The 14,405-nt window shown below is 43.1% G+C and overlaps 1 protein-coding gene across 1 annotated transcript in view; it reads right to left on the bottom strand.

Moving 5' to 3' along the window:
* Positions 1-4,662: 4,662 nt before the first annotated feature.
* LOC116371702 (uncharacterized protein KIAA0930 homolog) overlaps positions 4,663-14,405 on the bottom strand; it is a 54,969-nt gene continuing 45,226 nt past the window's right edge. Inside the window, exons 8-10 of the mRNA XM_031820614.1 lie at positions 9,618-9,777; positions 7,494-7,649; positions 4,663-6,220 (exon numbers count right to left, since the gene is read on the bottom strand). Of these exons, the coding sequence (XP_031676474.1) occupies positions 6,180-6,220; positions 7,494-7,649; positions 9,618-9,777 (357 nt within the window). The 3' untranslated portion in view covers positions 4,663-6,179. The remainder of the gene's footprint in view (positions 6,221-7,493; positions 7,650-9,617; positions 9,778-14,405) is intronic.

The following is a 14,405-nucleotide window of genomic DNA, read 5'->3' as shown; positions in this document are numbered from 1 at the left end:
TACCTGCAGCTGTGGTTTATCAGTAGACTACCTGCAGCTGTGGTTTATCAGTAGACTACTCTAGACCAGCTGTGGTTTATCAGTAGACTACTCTAGACCAGCTGTGGTTTATCAGTAGACTACTCTAGACCAGCTGTGGTTTATCAGTAGACTACCTGCAGCTGTGGTTTATCAGTAGACTACTCTAGACCAGCTGTGGTTTATCAGTAGACTACTCTAGACCAGCTGTGGTTTATCAGTAGACTACCTGGAGCTGTGGTTTATCAGTAGACTACTCTAGACCAGCTGTGGTTTATCAGTAGGCTACTCTAGACCAGCTGTGGTTTATCAGTAGACTACCTGCAGCTGTGGTTTATCAGTAGGCTACTCTAGACCAGCTGTGGTTTACCAGTAGACTACCTGGAGCTGTGGTTTATCAGTAGACTACTCTAGACCAGCTGTGGTTTATCAGTAGGCTACTCTAGACCAGCTGTGGTTTATCAGTAGACTACTCTAGACCAGCTGTGGTTTACCAGTAGACTACTCTAGGCCAGCTGTGGTTTACCAGTAGACTACTCTAGACCAGCTGTGGTTTATCAGTAGACTACTCTAGACCAGCTGTGGTTTATCAGTAGACTACTCTAGACCAGCTGTGGTTTATCAGTAGACTACTCTAGACCAGCTGTGGTTTACCAGTAGACTACTCTAGACCAGCTGTGGTTTATCAGTAGACTACTCTAGACCAGCTGTGGTTTATCAGTAGACTACTCTAGACCAGCTGTGGTTTATCAGTAGACTACTCTAGACCAGCTGTGGTTTATCAGTAGACTACCTGCAGCTGTGGTTTATCAGTAGACTACTCTAGACCAGCTGTGGTTTATCAGTAGACTACCTGCAGCTGTGGTTTATCAGTAGGCTACTCTAGACCAGCTGTGATTTATCATTAGGCTACTCTAGACCAGCTATGGTTTATCAGTAGGCTACTCTAGACCAGCTGTGGTTTATCAGTAGACTACCTGCAGCTGTGGTTTAGCAGTAGGCTACTCTAGACCAGCTGTGGTTTATCAGTAGGCTACTCTAGACCAGCTGTGGTTTACCAGTAGACTACCTGGAGCTGTGGTTTATCAGTAGACTACTCTAGACCAGCTGTGGTTTATCAGTAGACTACTCTAGACCAGCTGTGGTTTATCAGTAGACTACTCTAGACCAGCTGTGGTTTACCAGTAGACTACTCTAGGCCAGCTGTGGTTTACCAGTAGACTACTCTAGGCCAGCTGTGGTTTATCAGTAGGCTACTCTAGACCAGCTGTGGTTTATCAGTAGACTACCTGCAGCTGTGGTTTATCATTAGACTACTCTAGGCCAGCTGTGGTTTATCAGTAGACTACCTGCAGCTGTGGTTTATCATTAGACTACTCTAGACCAGCTGTGGTTTATCAGTAGACTACTCTAGACCAGCTGTGGTTTATCAGTAGACTACTCTAGACCAGCTGTGGTTTATCAGTAGACTACCTGCAGCTGTGGTTTATCAGTAGGCTACTCTAGACCAGCTGTGGTTTATCAGTAGGCTACTCTAGACCAGCTGTGGTTTATCAGTAGACTACCTGGAGCTGTGGTTTATCAGTAGACTACTCTAGACCAGCTGTGGTTTATCAGTAGACTACTCTAGACCAGCTGTGGTTTACCAGTAGACTACCTGGAGCTGTGGTTTATCAGTAGACTACTCTAGACCAGCTGTGGTTTATCAGTAGACTACTCTAGACCAGCTGTGGTTTACCAGTAGACTACTCTAGGCCAGCTGTGGTTTACCAGTAGACTACTCTAGGCCAGCTGTGGTTTACCAGTAGACTACTCTAGACCAGCTGTGGTTTATCAGTAGACTACTCTAGACCAGCTGTGGTTTACCAGTAGACTACTCTAGACCAGCTGTGGTTTATCAGTAGACTACTCTAGACCAGCTGTGGTTTACCAGTAGACTACTCTAGACCAGCTGTGGTTTATCAGTAGACTACCTGCAGCTGTGGTTTATCATTAGACTACTCTAGACCAGCTGTGGTTTATCAGTAGACTACTCTAGACCAGCTGTGGTTGTTACCAGTTGACTACTCTAGGCCAGCTGTGGTTTACCAGTAGACTACTCTAGACCAGCTGTGGTTTATCAGTAGACTACTCTAGACCAGCTGTAGTTTACCAGTAGACTACTCTAGGCCAGCTGTGGTTTACCAGTAGACTACTCTAGACCAGCTGTGGTTTATCAGTAGACTACTCTAGACCAGCTGTGGTTTACCAGTAGACTACTCTAGACCAGCTGTGGTTTATCAGTAGACTACCTGCAGCTGTGGTTTATCATTAGACTACTCTAGGCCAGCTGTGGTTTATCAGTAGGCTACTCTAGACCAGCTGTGGTTTATCAGTAGACTACTCTAGACCAGCTGTGGTTTATCAGTAGACTACCTGCAGCTGTGGTTTATCATTAGACTACTCTAGGCCAGCTGTGGTTTATCAGTAGACTACTCTAGACCAGCTGTGGTTGTTACCAGTTGACTACTCTAGACCAGCTGTGGTTTATCAGTAGACTACCTGCAGCTGTGGTTTATCATTAGACTACTCTAGACCAGCTGTGGTTTACCAGTAGACTACTCTAGACCAGCTGTGGTTTATCAGTAGACTACTCTAGGCCAGCTGTGGTTTACCAGTAGACTACTCTAGACCAGCTGTGGTTTATCAGTAGACTACCTGCAGCTGTGGTTTATCATTAGACTACTCTAGGCCAGCTGTGGTTTATCAGTAGGCTACTCTAGACCAGCTGTGGTTTATCAGTAGACTACTCTAGACCAGCTGTGGTTTATCAGTAGACTACCTGCAGCTGTGGTTTATCATTAGACTACTCTAGACCAGCTGTGGTTTATCATTAGACTACTCTAGGCCAGCTGTGGTTTATCAGTAGACTACTCTAGACCAGCTGTGGTTGTTACCAGTTGACTACTCTAGACCAGCTGTGGTTTATCAGTAGACTACTCTAGACCAGCTGTGGTTGTTACCAGTTGACTACTCTAGACCAGCTGTGGTTTATCAGTAGACTACTCTAGACCAGCTGTGGTTTATCAGTAGACTACTTTAGACCAGCTGTGGTTTATCAGTAGACTACTCTAGACCAGCTGTGGTTTATCAGTAGACTACTCTAGACCAGCTGTGGTTTATCAGTAGGCTACTCTAGACCAGCTGTGGTTTATCAGTAGACTACTCTAGACCAGCTGTGGTTGTTACCAGTAGACTACTCTAGGCCAGCTGTGGTTTATCAGTAGACTACTCTAGACCAGCTGTGGTTTATCAGTAGACTACTCTAGACCAGCTGTGGTTTATCAGTAGACTACTCTAGACCAGCTGTGGTTTATCAGTAGAATACTCTAGACCAGCTGTGGTTTATCAGTTGACCAATCAAATCATGAGGTGAATCAGTCTTAACACCAGTACTTTGTCTTTTCAATGGTTTTGTGTCAATTATTTTACTAAACAATATAAAGTGCCAAATGCAAATGGCAGTTCAGCAACGTGGACAGATAGACTTCATAATGCTACAAATGAGGAAACACACAGCATGTATATACACAGAAGTATGTGGACACCCCTTCAAATTAGTGGATTTGGCTGTTTCAGCCACACCCGTTGCTGACAGGTGTATAAAAATCGAGCACACAGCCATGCAATCTCCATAGACAAACACTGGCAGTAGAATGGCGGTACTGAAGAGCTCAGTGACCTTCAATGTGGCACCTTTCCAACAAGTCAGTTGGTCAAATTTCTGCTCTGCTAGAGATGCTCCGGTCAACTGTAAGTGCTGTTATTGTGAAGTGGAAACGTCTAGGAGCAACAACGGCTGTGGTAGGCCACAGAACGGGACCGCCGAGTGCTGAAGCCCGTGGCAACACTCACTACCGAGTTCCAAACTAACTATGGAAGCAGTTTGGGGAAGGCCCTTTCCTGTTTCACCATGACAATGCCCCCCCCCCCCGTGCACAAAGTCAGGTCCATACTAAAGTGGTGTGTCGAGATCGGTGTGGAAGAACTTGACTGGCCTGCACAGAACCCTGTCCTCAACCCCATCAAACACCTTTGGGATGAATTGGAACGACGACTGCGAGCCAGGCCTAATCGCTCAACATCGGTGCCCGACCTCACTAATGCTCTTGTGGCAAGTCCCCCTGCAACATTGTTCCAACATCTAGTGGAAAGCCTTCCCAGAAGAGTGGAGGCTGTTATAGCAGCAATGTTCCTACATCTAGTGGAAAGCCTTCCCAGAAGAGTGGAGGCTGTTATAGCAGCAATGTTCCTACATCTAGTGGAAAGCCTTCCCAGAAGAGTGGAGGCTGTTATAGCAGCAATGTTCCTACATCTAGTGGAAAGCCTTCCCAGAAGAGTGGAGGCTGTTATAGCAGCAATGTTCCAACATCTAGTGGAAAGCCTTCCCAGAAGAGTGGAGGCTGTTATAGCAGCAATGTTCCTACATCTAGTGGAAAGCCTTCCCAGAAGAGTGGAGGCTGTTATAGCAGCAAAGGGGGGGGGGACAACTCCATACTAATGCCCATGATTTTGAAATGAGATGTGTGACGACCAGGTGTCCACATACTTCTGTCCATGTAGTGGATGTATGTTCTGTCTAAATGGTTTTAGTTAGAAGCTTAATGTTGAGGCAGTGTCGACATTTAATTGTATTTTGGCAGGAATGGGCTTCCATAAATACAACTATCCCAGGCTCCCTCCCCCTTCTCAGAGTCGTGTGATTCGCTCCAGAATTTGAATTGATTAGCATACCACTCAGTAAAGCCACACCCCCTTAGTTCCAGACAGTTACCAGGCTCCACGTAACAGCAGCCTGGGGACGAGACCAGACAGGAACAGGGTTTAGTATCTACGGCTACTAAAGCTGAGTATCAGCAGGCCCTGTGTTTCTATATTCAGCCATCTTGTTCCAGTGCTGAGGAAAATCCTCCTCACACGTGTGTGAATTTCCAAGTCATTGTTTTTTATGTAGATGATAATTTCAGTTCCCTGTTGAAAGTTCGTCACGTTAAACTGAAGAGTTGAAGGATCTCCAGACTGTGAGCCTGATGGAAACCTACTCCCTGGTCAATACGGTGCCATTCTGGTCTCAGAGTAACATCCTTTATGTGCCAGTGGTGTGCTGATAGACTGAAGGCAGCACATCCACAAAGCCCTGGGACTTAGACAACGTTGTAGACACACACACAATCCTTTTAACCTTCCCCGCCTCGCAGACAAACACAAACACGCAACGACAAAACAGACAGAAGCTTTATGTTTCCGTCAGGAGAAGCGTAACCTTTCCTAAAGGCTTATCAGTGAATAGTTAAGCAGCAGGATATTTACAAGAAAACAGGAGCCGTTGTCCAAAATGGCACCCTATTCCCTTTTATAGAGCACTACTTTAGATCAGAGTCCACATAGGGCTAAAGCCAACATTAGTGCACTAAATTGGGAATAGAGTTCCATTTTAGATTCGTCCAGAGACATTCTAAATCATTTTAGTTCCAGGTCAGAGTTCAGCCAATGGCACTGCACTTCACGACCATTGTGATCCTGACAGGTGGGTTGCTATGCCCGTTTCCCTGGCGACCGCCTCACACCCACCGGCGAATCCTCATCGAGCAGGAACATGACAGAGGGAAGAGGCACTTTTTTGATTGGCTGGTTTTCATTGTTCCAAAGTTGTTTTTTTAGTCACCTCTTGCCATCGACTCCAGGTTTGGTTGTAGTTCTCCGTCTCGCCACCAGATGGTGGTAGTGTTGCTGTAATTCCTCCATCTCACCACCAGATGGTGGTAGTGTTGCTGTAATTCCTCCATCTCACCACCAGATGTTGGTAGTGTTGCTGTAATTCCTCCATCTCACCACCAGATGGTGGTAGTGTTGCTGTAATTCCTCCATCTCACCACCAGATGGTGGTAGTGTTGCTGTAATTCCTCCATATCGCCACCAGATGGGAGTGTTGCTGTAATTCCGCCATCTCACCACCAGATGGTGGTAATGTTGCTGTAATTCCTCCATGTCACCACTAGATGGTGGTAATGTTGCTGTAGTTTTCCATCTCACCACTGGATTGTAGTGGCGTCAGTCAGGGCCTGATGCAGGAAGGCACTTCGTAGGGAGGCTCTGGGGCAGTTAGGAGGACTGGAGATCTGCTATGTCATCAGGATGGGCTTCTGTCTCACCTCCAGGATATCTGATGACAGACAACAGAGTCAATGAGCAGTCAATACTGTAATTTACAAGACAGGGAAAGTCCATAATGGCTCCCTGTCCTCTAGAAAGTGTAAAGAATCTAGATTAGAAGACGCTAGCCGCACCCTCAGAGCATGTCCTCTAGAAAGTGTAAAGAATCTAGATTAGAAGACGCTAGCCGCATCCTCAGAGCATGTCCAGACCAGCTGGCTGTTGTGTTATCAGAACATTTTCACTCTCTCTAGCTCAGGTTGTTATCCCCACCTGCCCAAGATGTCCACCATCGTCCCCCTGCCCAAGATGTCCACCATCGTCCCCCTGCCCAAGATGTCCCCCATCGTCCCCCTGCCCAAGATGTCCACCATCGTCCCCCTGCCCAAGATGTCCACCATCGTCCCCCTGCCCAAGATGTCCCCCCCAATGGCCCTTTATTGCCCAGTCATGTCAAATCCATAGATTAGGGCCTCATTAATTTCCTTCTATGAACTGTAACTCAGTAAAATCTTTGCTCCGTTTACATCTGCAACCCTGTGCATGTGACTAATGGGGAACAGGGACTGATGGTGTGTGTGGGTCTGGACCTGAGGTGATAGGGAACCATTAGGGACTGATAGTGTGTGGGTCTGGACCTGAGGTGATAGTGACCCATTAGGGACTGATAGTGTGGGTCTGGACCTGAGGTGATAGTGACCCATTAGGGACTGATGGTGTGTGGGTCTGGACCTGAGGTGATAGTGACCCATTAGGGACTGATAGTGTGGGTCTGGACCTGAGGTGATAGGGAATAGTGACCCATTAGGGACTGATAGTGTGTGGGTCTGGACCTGAGGTGATAGGGAATAGTGACCCATTAGGGACTGATAGTGTGGGGGTCTTGACCTGAGGTGATAGGGAATAGTGACCCATTAGGGACTGATAGTGTGTGTGGGTCTGGACCTGAGGTGATAGGGACTGATAGTGTGTGGGTCTGGACCTGAGGGAATAGTGACCCATTAGGGACTGATGGTGTGTGGGTCTGGACCTGAGGTGATAGGGAATAGTGACCCATTAGGGACTGATAGTGTGTGGGTCTGGACCTGAGGGAATAGTGACCCGTTAGGGACTGATAGTGTGGGTCTGGACCTGAGGTGATAGGGAATAGTGACCCATTAGGGACTGATAGTGTGAGTCTGGACCTGAGGTGATAGTGAACCATTAGGGACTGATAGTGTGCGTCTGGACCTGAGGTGATAGGGAATAGTGACCCATTAGGGACTGATAGTGTGGGTCTTGACCTGAGGTGATGCGGTGCAGCGGCAGGGTGACGTAGGTCAGGTGGGAGTAAAGCAGGAAGTACTCCTCCGTACGGTTCAGTTTGAGCCAAGATCCCACCAGGGACCGACCTGTACCCGACAGGGAGCGAGACCGCAGGTTGGACTGGTTACACAGGTCTGCATGGGGTCACATGATCCAGGTTATAGGTTAATAAACAATCTCTCTCTTCAACACATCCTGGTTCTATACTCTCTCTCTATTCAACACATCCTGGTTCTACACTCTCTCTCTATTCAACACATCCTGGTTCTACACTCTCTCTCTCTATTCAACACATCCTGGTTCTACACTCTCTCTCTCTATTCAACACATCCTGGTTCTACACTCTCTCGCTCTCTATTCAACACATCCTGGTTCTACACTCTCTCTCTCTATTCAACACATCCTGGTTCTACACACTCTCTCTCTCTCTATTCAACACATCCTGGTTCTACACACTCTCTCTCTCTCTATTCAACACATCCTGGTTCTACACACTCTCTCTCTCTATTCAACACATCCTGGTTCTACACTCTCTCTCTCTATTCAACACATCCTGGTTCTACACTCTCTCTCTCTATTCAACACATCCTGGTTCTACACTCTCTCTCTATTCAACACATCCTGGTTCTACACTCTCTCTCTCTATTCAACACATCCTGGTTCTACACTCTCTCTCTCTATTCAACACATCCTGGTTCTACACTCTCTCTCTCTATTCAACACATCCTGGTTCTACACTCTCTCTCTCTATTCAACACATCCTGGTTCTACACTCTCTCTCTCTATTCAACACATCCTGGTTCTACACTCTCTCTCTCTATTCAACACATCCTGGTTCTACACTCTCTCTCTCTCTCTATTCAACACATCCTGGTTCTACACTCTCTCTCTCTCTCTATTCAACACATCCTGGTTCTACACTCTCTCTCTCTCTCTATTCAACACATCCTGGTTCTACACTCTCTCTCTCTCTATTCAACACATCCTGGTTCTACACTCTCTATTCAACACATCCTGGTTCTACACGCTCTCTCTCTATTCAACGCATCCGGGTTCTACACTCTCTCTATTCAACACATCCTGGTTCTACACTCTCCCTCTATTCAACACATCCTGGTTCTACACTCTCTTGCTATTCAACATATCCTGGTTCTACACTCTCTGTTCTACACTCTCTCTCTCTATTCAACACATCCTGGTTCTACACTCTCTATTCAACACATCCTGGTTCTACACTCTCTCTCTATTCAACACATCCGGGTTCTACACTCTCTCTCTATTCAACACATCCTGGTTCTACACTCTCTTGCTATTCAACATATCCTGGTTCTACACTCTGTTCTACACTCTCTCTCTCTATTCAACACATCCTGGTTCTACACTCTCTCTCTCTATTCAACACATCCTGGTTCTACACGCTCTCTCTATTCAACACATCCGGGTTCTACACTCTCTCTCTATTCAACACATCCGGGTTCTACACTCTCTCTCTATTCAACACATCCGGGTTCTACACTCTCTCTCTATTCAACACATCCGGGTTCTACACTCTCTCTCTATTCAACACATCCGGGTTCTACACTCTCTCTCTATTCAACACATCCGGGTTCTACACTCTCTCTCTATTCAACACATCCGGGTTCTACACTCTCTCTCTATTCAACACATCCGGGTTCTACACTCTCTCTCTCTATTCAACACATCCTGGTTCTACACTCTCTCTCTCTCTCTCTATTCAACACATCCGGGTTCTACACTCTCTCTCTCTATTCAACACATCCGGGTTCTACACTGTCTATTCAACACATCCTGGTTCTACACTCTCCAACACATCCGGGTTCTACACTCTCTCTCTATTCAACACATCCGGGTTCTACACTGTCTATTCAACACATCCGGGTTCTACACACTCTATTAAACACATCCTGGTTCTACACTCTCTCTTGCTATTCAACATATCCTGGTTCTACACTCTCTGTTCTACACTCTCTCTCTCTATTCAACACATCCGGGTTCTACACTGTCTATTCAACACATCCAGGTTCTATACTCTCCAACAGATCCTACACAACACGTGGTGTTTGGGTATAAAATATCATTACCCTCGTCATCCTCTTCCCTGAAGAACTCTTCACTATCGTTGGCTGAGTGACTCTTCTTCATCTCAGTGATACGGTTCCTGGGGACCTTCCGACGGAGAGAAGGGGAGAAGAACGAGGGGCGGTTCCTCTCCGGGGTGGGAGGGGTGCTGAACGACGTCACCTGACCAAACAGAACACAGACAGCCAATCAGAACCAACGTACTACAGAGAAAACAGACAGCCAATCAGAACCAACGAATTACAGAGAAAACACCCAGACAGCCGATCAGAACATATCTAATACTACCATCAGTTGCTCTTTTGCCTGTGTAGTTAAACTGTAGTAAATTAAACATGGCAGTAACTCAGTAGTAATATAATATACTACAGTGTATTAAACATGGCAGTAACTCAGTAGTAATATAATATACTGCAGTAACTCAGTAGTAATATAATATACTGCAGTAACTCAGTAATATAACATACTGCAGTAACTCAGTAGTAATATAATATACTGCAGTAACTCAGTAGTAATATAACATACTACAGTGTATTAAACATGGCAGTAACTCAGTAGTAATATAATATACTACAGTGTATTAAACATGGCAGTAACTCAGCAGTAATATAACATACTACAGTAACTCAGTAGTAATATAATATACTACAGTGTATTAAACATGGCAGTAACTCAGTAGTAATATAACATACTGCAGTAACTCAGTAGTAATAACATACTGCAGTAACTCAGTAGTAATAACATACTGCAGTAACTCAGTAGTAATAACATACTGCAGTAACTCAGTAGTAATAACATACTGCAGTAACTCAGTAGTAATATAACATACTGCAGTAACTCAGTAGTAATAACATACTGCAGTAACTCAGTAGTAATATAATATACTACAGTGTATTAAACATGGCAGTAACTCGGTAGTAATATAATATACTGCAGTAACTCAGTAGTAATATAACATACTACAGTAACTCAGTAGTAATATAATATACTACAGTGTATTAAACATGGCAGTAACTCAGTAGTAATATAACATACTGCAGTAACTCAGCAGTAATATAACATACTACAGTAACTCAGTAGTAATATAATATACTACAGTGTATTAAACATGGCAGTAACTCAGTAGTAATATAACATACTGCAGTAACTCAGTAGTAATATAACATACTGCAGTAACTCAGTAGTAATATAATATACTACAGTGTATTAAACATGGCAGTAACTCAGTAGTAATAACATACTGCAGTAACTCAGTAGTAATATAACACTGCAGTAACTCAGCAGTAATATAATATACTGCAGTAACTCAGTAGTAATATAACACTGCAGTAACTCAGTAGTAATATAATATACTACAGTGTATTAAACATGGCAGTAACTCAGTAGTAATATAACATACTGCAGTAACTCAGTAGTAATATAACATACTGCAGTAACTCAGTAGTAATATAATATACTACAGTGTATTAAACATGGCAGTAACTCAGCAGTAATATAACATACTGCAGTAACTCAGTAGTAATATAATATACTACAGTGTATTAAACATGGCAGTAACTCAGTAGTAATAACATACTGCAGTAACTCAGTAGTAATATAATATACTACAGTGTATTAAACATGGCAGTAACTCAGCAGTAATATAACATTCTGCAGTAACTCAGTAGTAATATAACATACTGCAGTAACTCAGTAGTAATATAACACTGCAGTAACTCAGTAGTAATATAATATACTACAGTGTATTAAACATACTGCAGTAACTCAGTAGTAATATAATATACTGCAGTGTATTAAACATGGCAGTAACTCAGTAGTAATAACATACTGCAGTAACTCAGCAGTAATATAACATACTACAGTAACTCAGTAGTAATATAATATACTACAGTGTATTAAACATACTGCAGTAACTCAGTAGTAATATAACATACTGCAGTAACTCAGTAGTAATATAACATACTGCAGTAACTCAGTAGTAATATAACATACTGCAGTAACTCAGTAGTAATATAATATACTACAGTGTATTAAACATGGCAGTAACTCAGTAGTAATATAACATACTGCAGTAACTCAGTAGTAATATAACATACTGCAGTAACTCAGTAGTAATATAACATACTACAGTAACTCAGTAGTAATATAATATACTACAGTGTATTAAACATACTGCAGTAACTCAGTAGTAATATAACATACTGCAGTAACTCAGTAGTAATATAACATACTGCAGTAACTCAGTAGTAATATAACATACTGCAGTAACTCAGTAGTAATATAACATACTGCAGTAACTCAGTAGTAATATAATATACTACAGTGTATTAAACATGGCAGTAACTCAGTAGTAATATAACATACTGCAGTAACTCTGTAGTAATATAACATACTACAGTAACTCAGTAGTAATATAATATACTACAGTGTATTAAACATGGCAGTAAATCAGTAGTAATATAATATACTGCAGTAACTCAGTAATATAACATACTGCAGTAACTCAGTAGTAATGTAATATACTACAGTGTATTAAACATGGCAGTAACTCAGTAGTAATATAACATACTGCAGTAACTCAGTAGTAATATAACATACTGCAGTAACTCAGTAGTAATATAACATACTGCAGTAACTCAGTAGTAATATAATATACTACAGTGTATTAAACATGGCAGTAACTCAGCAGTAATATAACATACTGCAGTAACTCAGTAGTAATATAATATACTACAGTGTATTAAACATGGCAGTAACTCAGTAGTAATATAATATACTGCAGTAACTCAGTAGTAATATAATATACTGCAGTAACTCAGTAGTAATATAATATACTACAGTGTATTAAACATGGCAGTAACTCAGTAGTAATATAACATACTGCAGTAACTCAGTAGTAATATAACATACTGCAGTAACTCAGTAGTAATATAATATACTACAGTGTATTAAACATGGCAGTAACTCAGTAGTAATATAACATACTGCAGTAACTCAGTAGTAATATAATATACTGCAGTAACTCAGTAGTGATATAATATACTGCAGTAACTCAGTAGTAATAACATACTGCAGTAACTCAGTAATATAACATACTGCAGTAACTCAGTAGTGATATAATATACTGCAGTAACTCAGTAGTAATATAATATACTACAGTGTATTAAACATGGCAGTACCTCAAGTAATAATATAATGCCATGTTGTTTCATTGGTTTTTAATAGACTGGGTTTTGTGTATCAAAGACTATGCCAGTACACTTAAGTCAATCCATTCTATCCTCCAGAACAACCCCCCAACTGAGTCAAATCCAGTCTCTGATATCCTCTAGTGGACATCACACTGAACCTCAGGTAAAGGGGGACCGTATCTCAGGACATACAGAACCTCAGTTAAAGGGAGACAGTACCTCAGGACATACAGAACCTCAGGTAAAGGGGGACAGTATCTCAGGACATACAGAACCTCAGGACATACAGAACCTCAGTTAAATGGGGGACAGAACCTCAGGACATACAGAACCTCAGTTAAAGGGGGACAGTATCTCAGGACATACAGAACCTCAGTTAAAGGGAGACAGTATCTCAGGACATACAGAACCTCAGGACATACAGAACCTCAGGTAAAGGGAGACAGTATCTCAGGACATACAGAACCTCAGGACATACAGAACCTCAGGTAAAGGGGGACAGTATCTCAGGACATACAGAACCTCAGGACATACTGAACCTCAGGTAAAGGGAGACAGAACCTCAGGACATACAGAACCTCAGGACATACAGAACCTCAGGACATACAGAACCTCAGGTAAAGGGGGACAGTATCTCAGGACATACAGAACCTCAGGACATACAGAACCTCAGTTAAAGGGAGACAGTACCTCAGGACATACAGAACCTCAGGTAAAGGGAGACAGTACCTCAGGACATACAGAACCTCAGGTAAAGGGGGACAGTATCTCAGGACATACAGAACCTCAGGACATACAGAACCTCAGTTAAAATGGGGGACAGAACCTCAGGACATACAGAACCTCAGTTAAAGGGGGACAGTATCTCAGGACATACAGAACCTCAGTTAAAGGGAGACAGTACCTCAGGACATACAGAACCTCAGTTAAAGGGAGACAGTATCTCAGGACATACAGAACCTCAGGACATACAGAACCTCAGGACATACAGAACCTCAGGTAAAGGGGGACAGTATCTCAGGACATACAGAACCTCAGGACATACAGAACCTCAGGTAAAGGGAGACAGTATCTCAGGACATACAGAACCTCTGGACATACAGAACCTCAGTTAAAGGGGAACAGAACCTCAGGACATACAGAACCTCAGTTAAAGGGGAACAGAACCTCAGGACATACAGAACCTCAGGTAAAGGGGGACAGTATCTCAGGACATACAGAACCTCAGGACATACAGAACCTCAGTTAAAGGGGGACAGTATCTCAGGACATACAGAACCTCAGTTAAAGGGAGACAGTATCTCAGGACATATAGAACCTCAGGTAAAGGGGGACAGTATCTCAGGACATACAGAACCTCAGTTAAAGGGGAACAGTACCTCAGGACATACAGAACCTCAGTTAGAGGGGAACAGAACCTCCGTTAGAGGGGAACACACACGTTACAGAATAGAAGTGTGTTCCAGCTATCTACATGTCCATTCCTGGGCTCTGACTATTTCATGTTTCTGTGGGTAATTTCTCAGATTATGAAACCATTTCCCCATCATGTATATCTGTGTACCTGAGAACATGGAATGTTTGTGGTTCTACCATAAT

This window comes from Oncorhynchus kisutch, unplaced genomic scaffold, assembly GCF_002021735.2.
Source record: "Oncorhynchus kisutch isolate 150728-3 unplaced genomic scaffold, Okis_V2 scaffold3554, whole genome shotgun sequence".
In the NCBI taxonomy this organism is placed as follows: Eukaryota; Metazoa; Chordata; class Actinopteri; order Salmoniformes; family Salmonidae; genus Oncorhynchus; species Oncorhynchus kisutch.
This window is presented reverse-complemented; position numbering and strand designations above follow the sequence as displayed.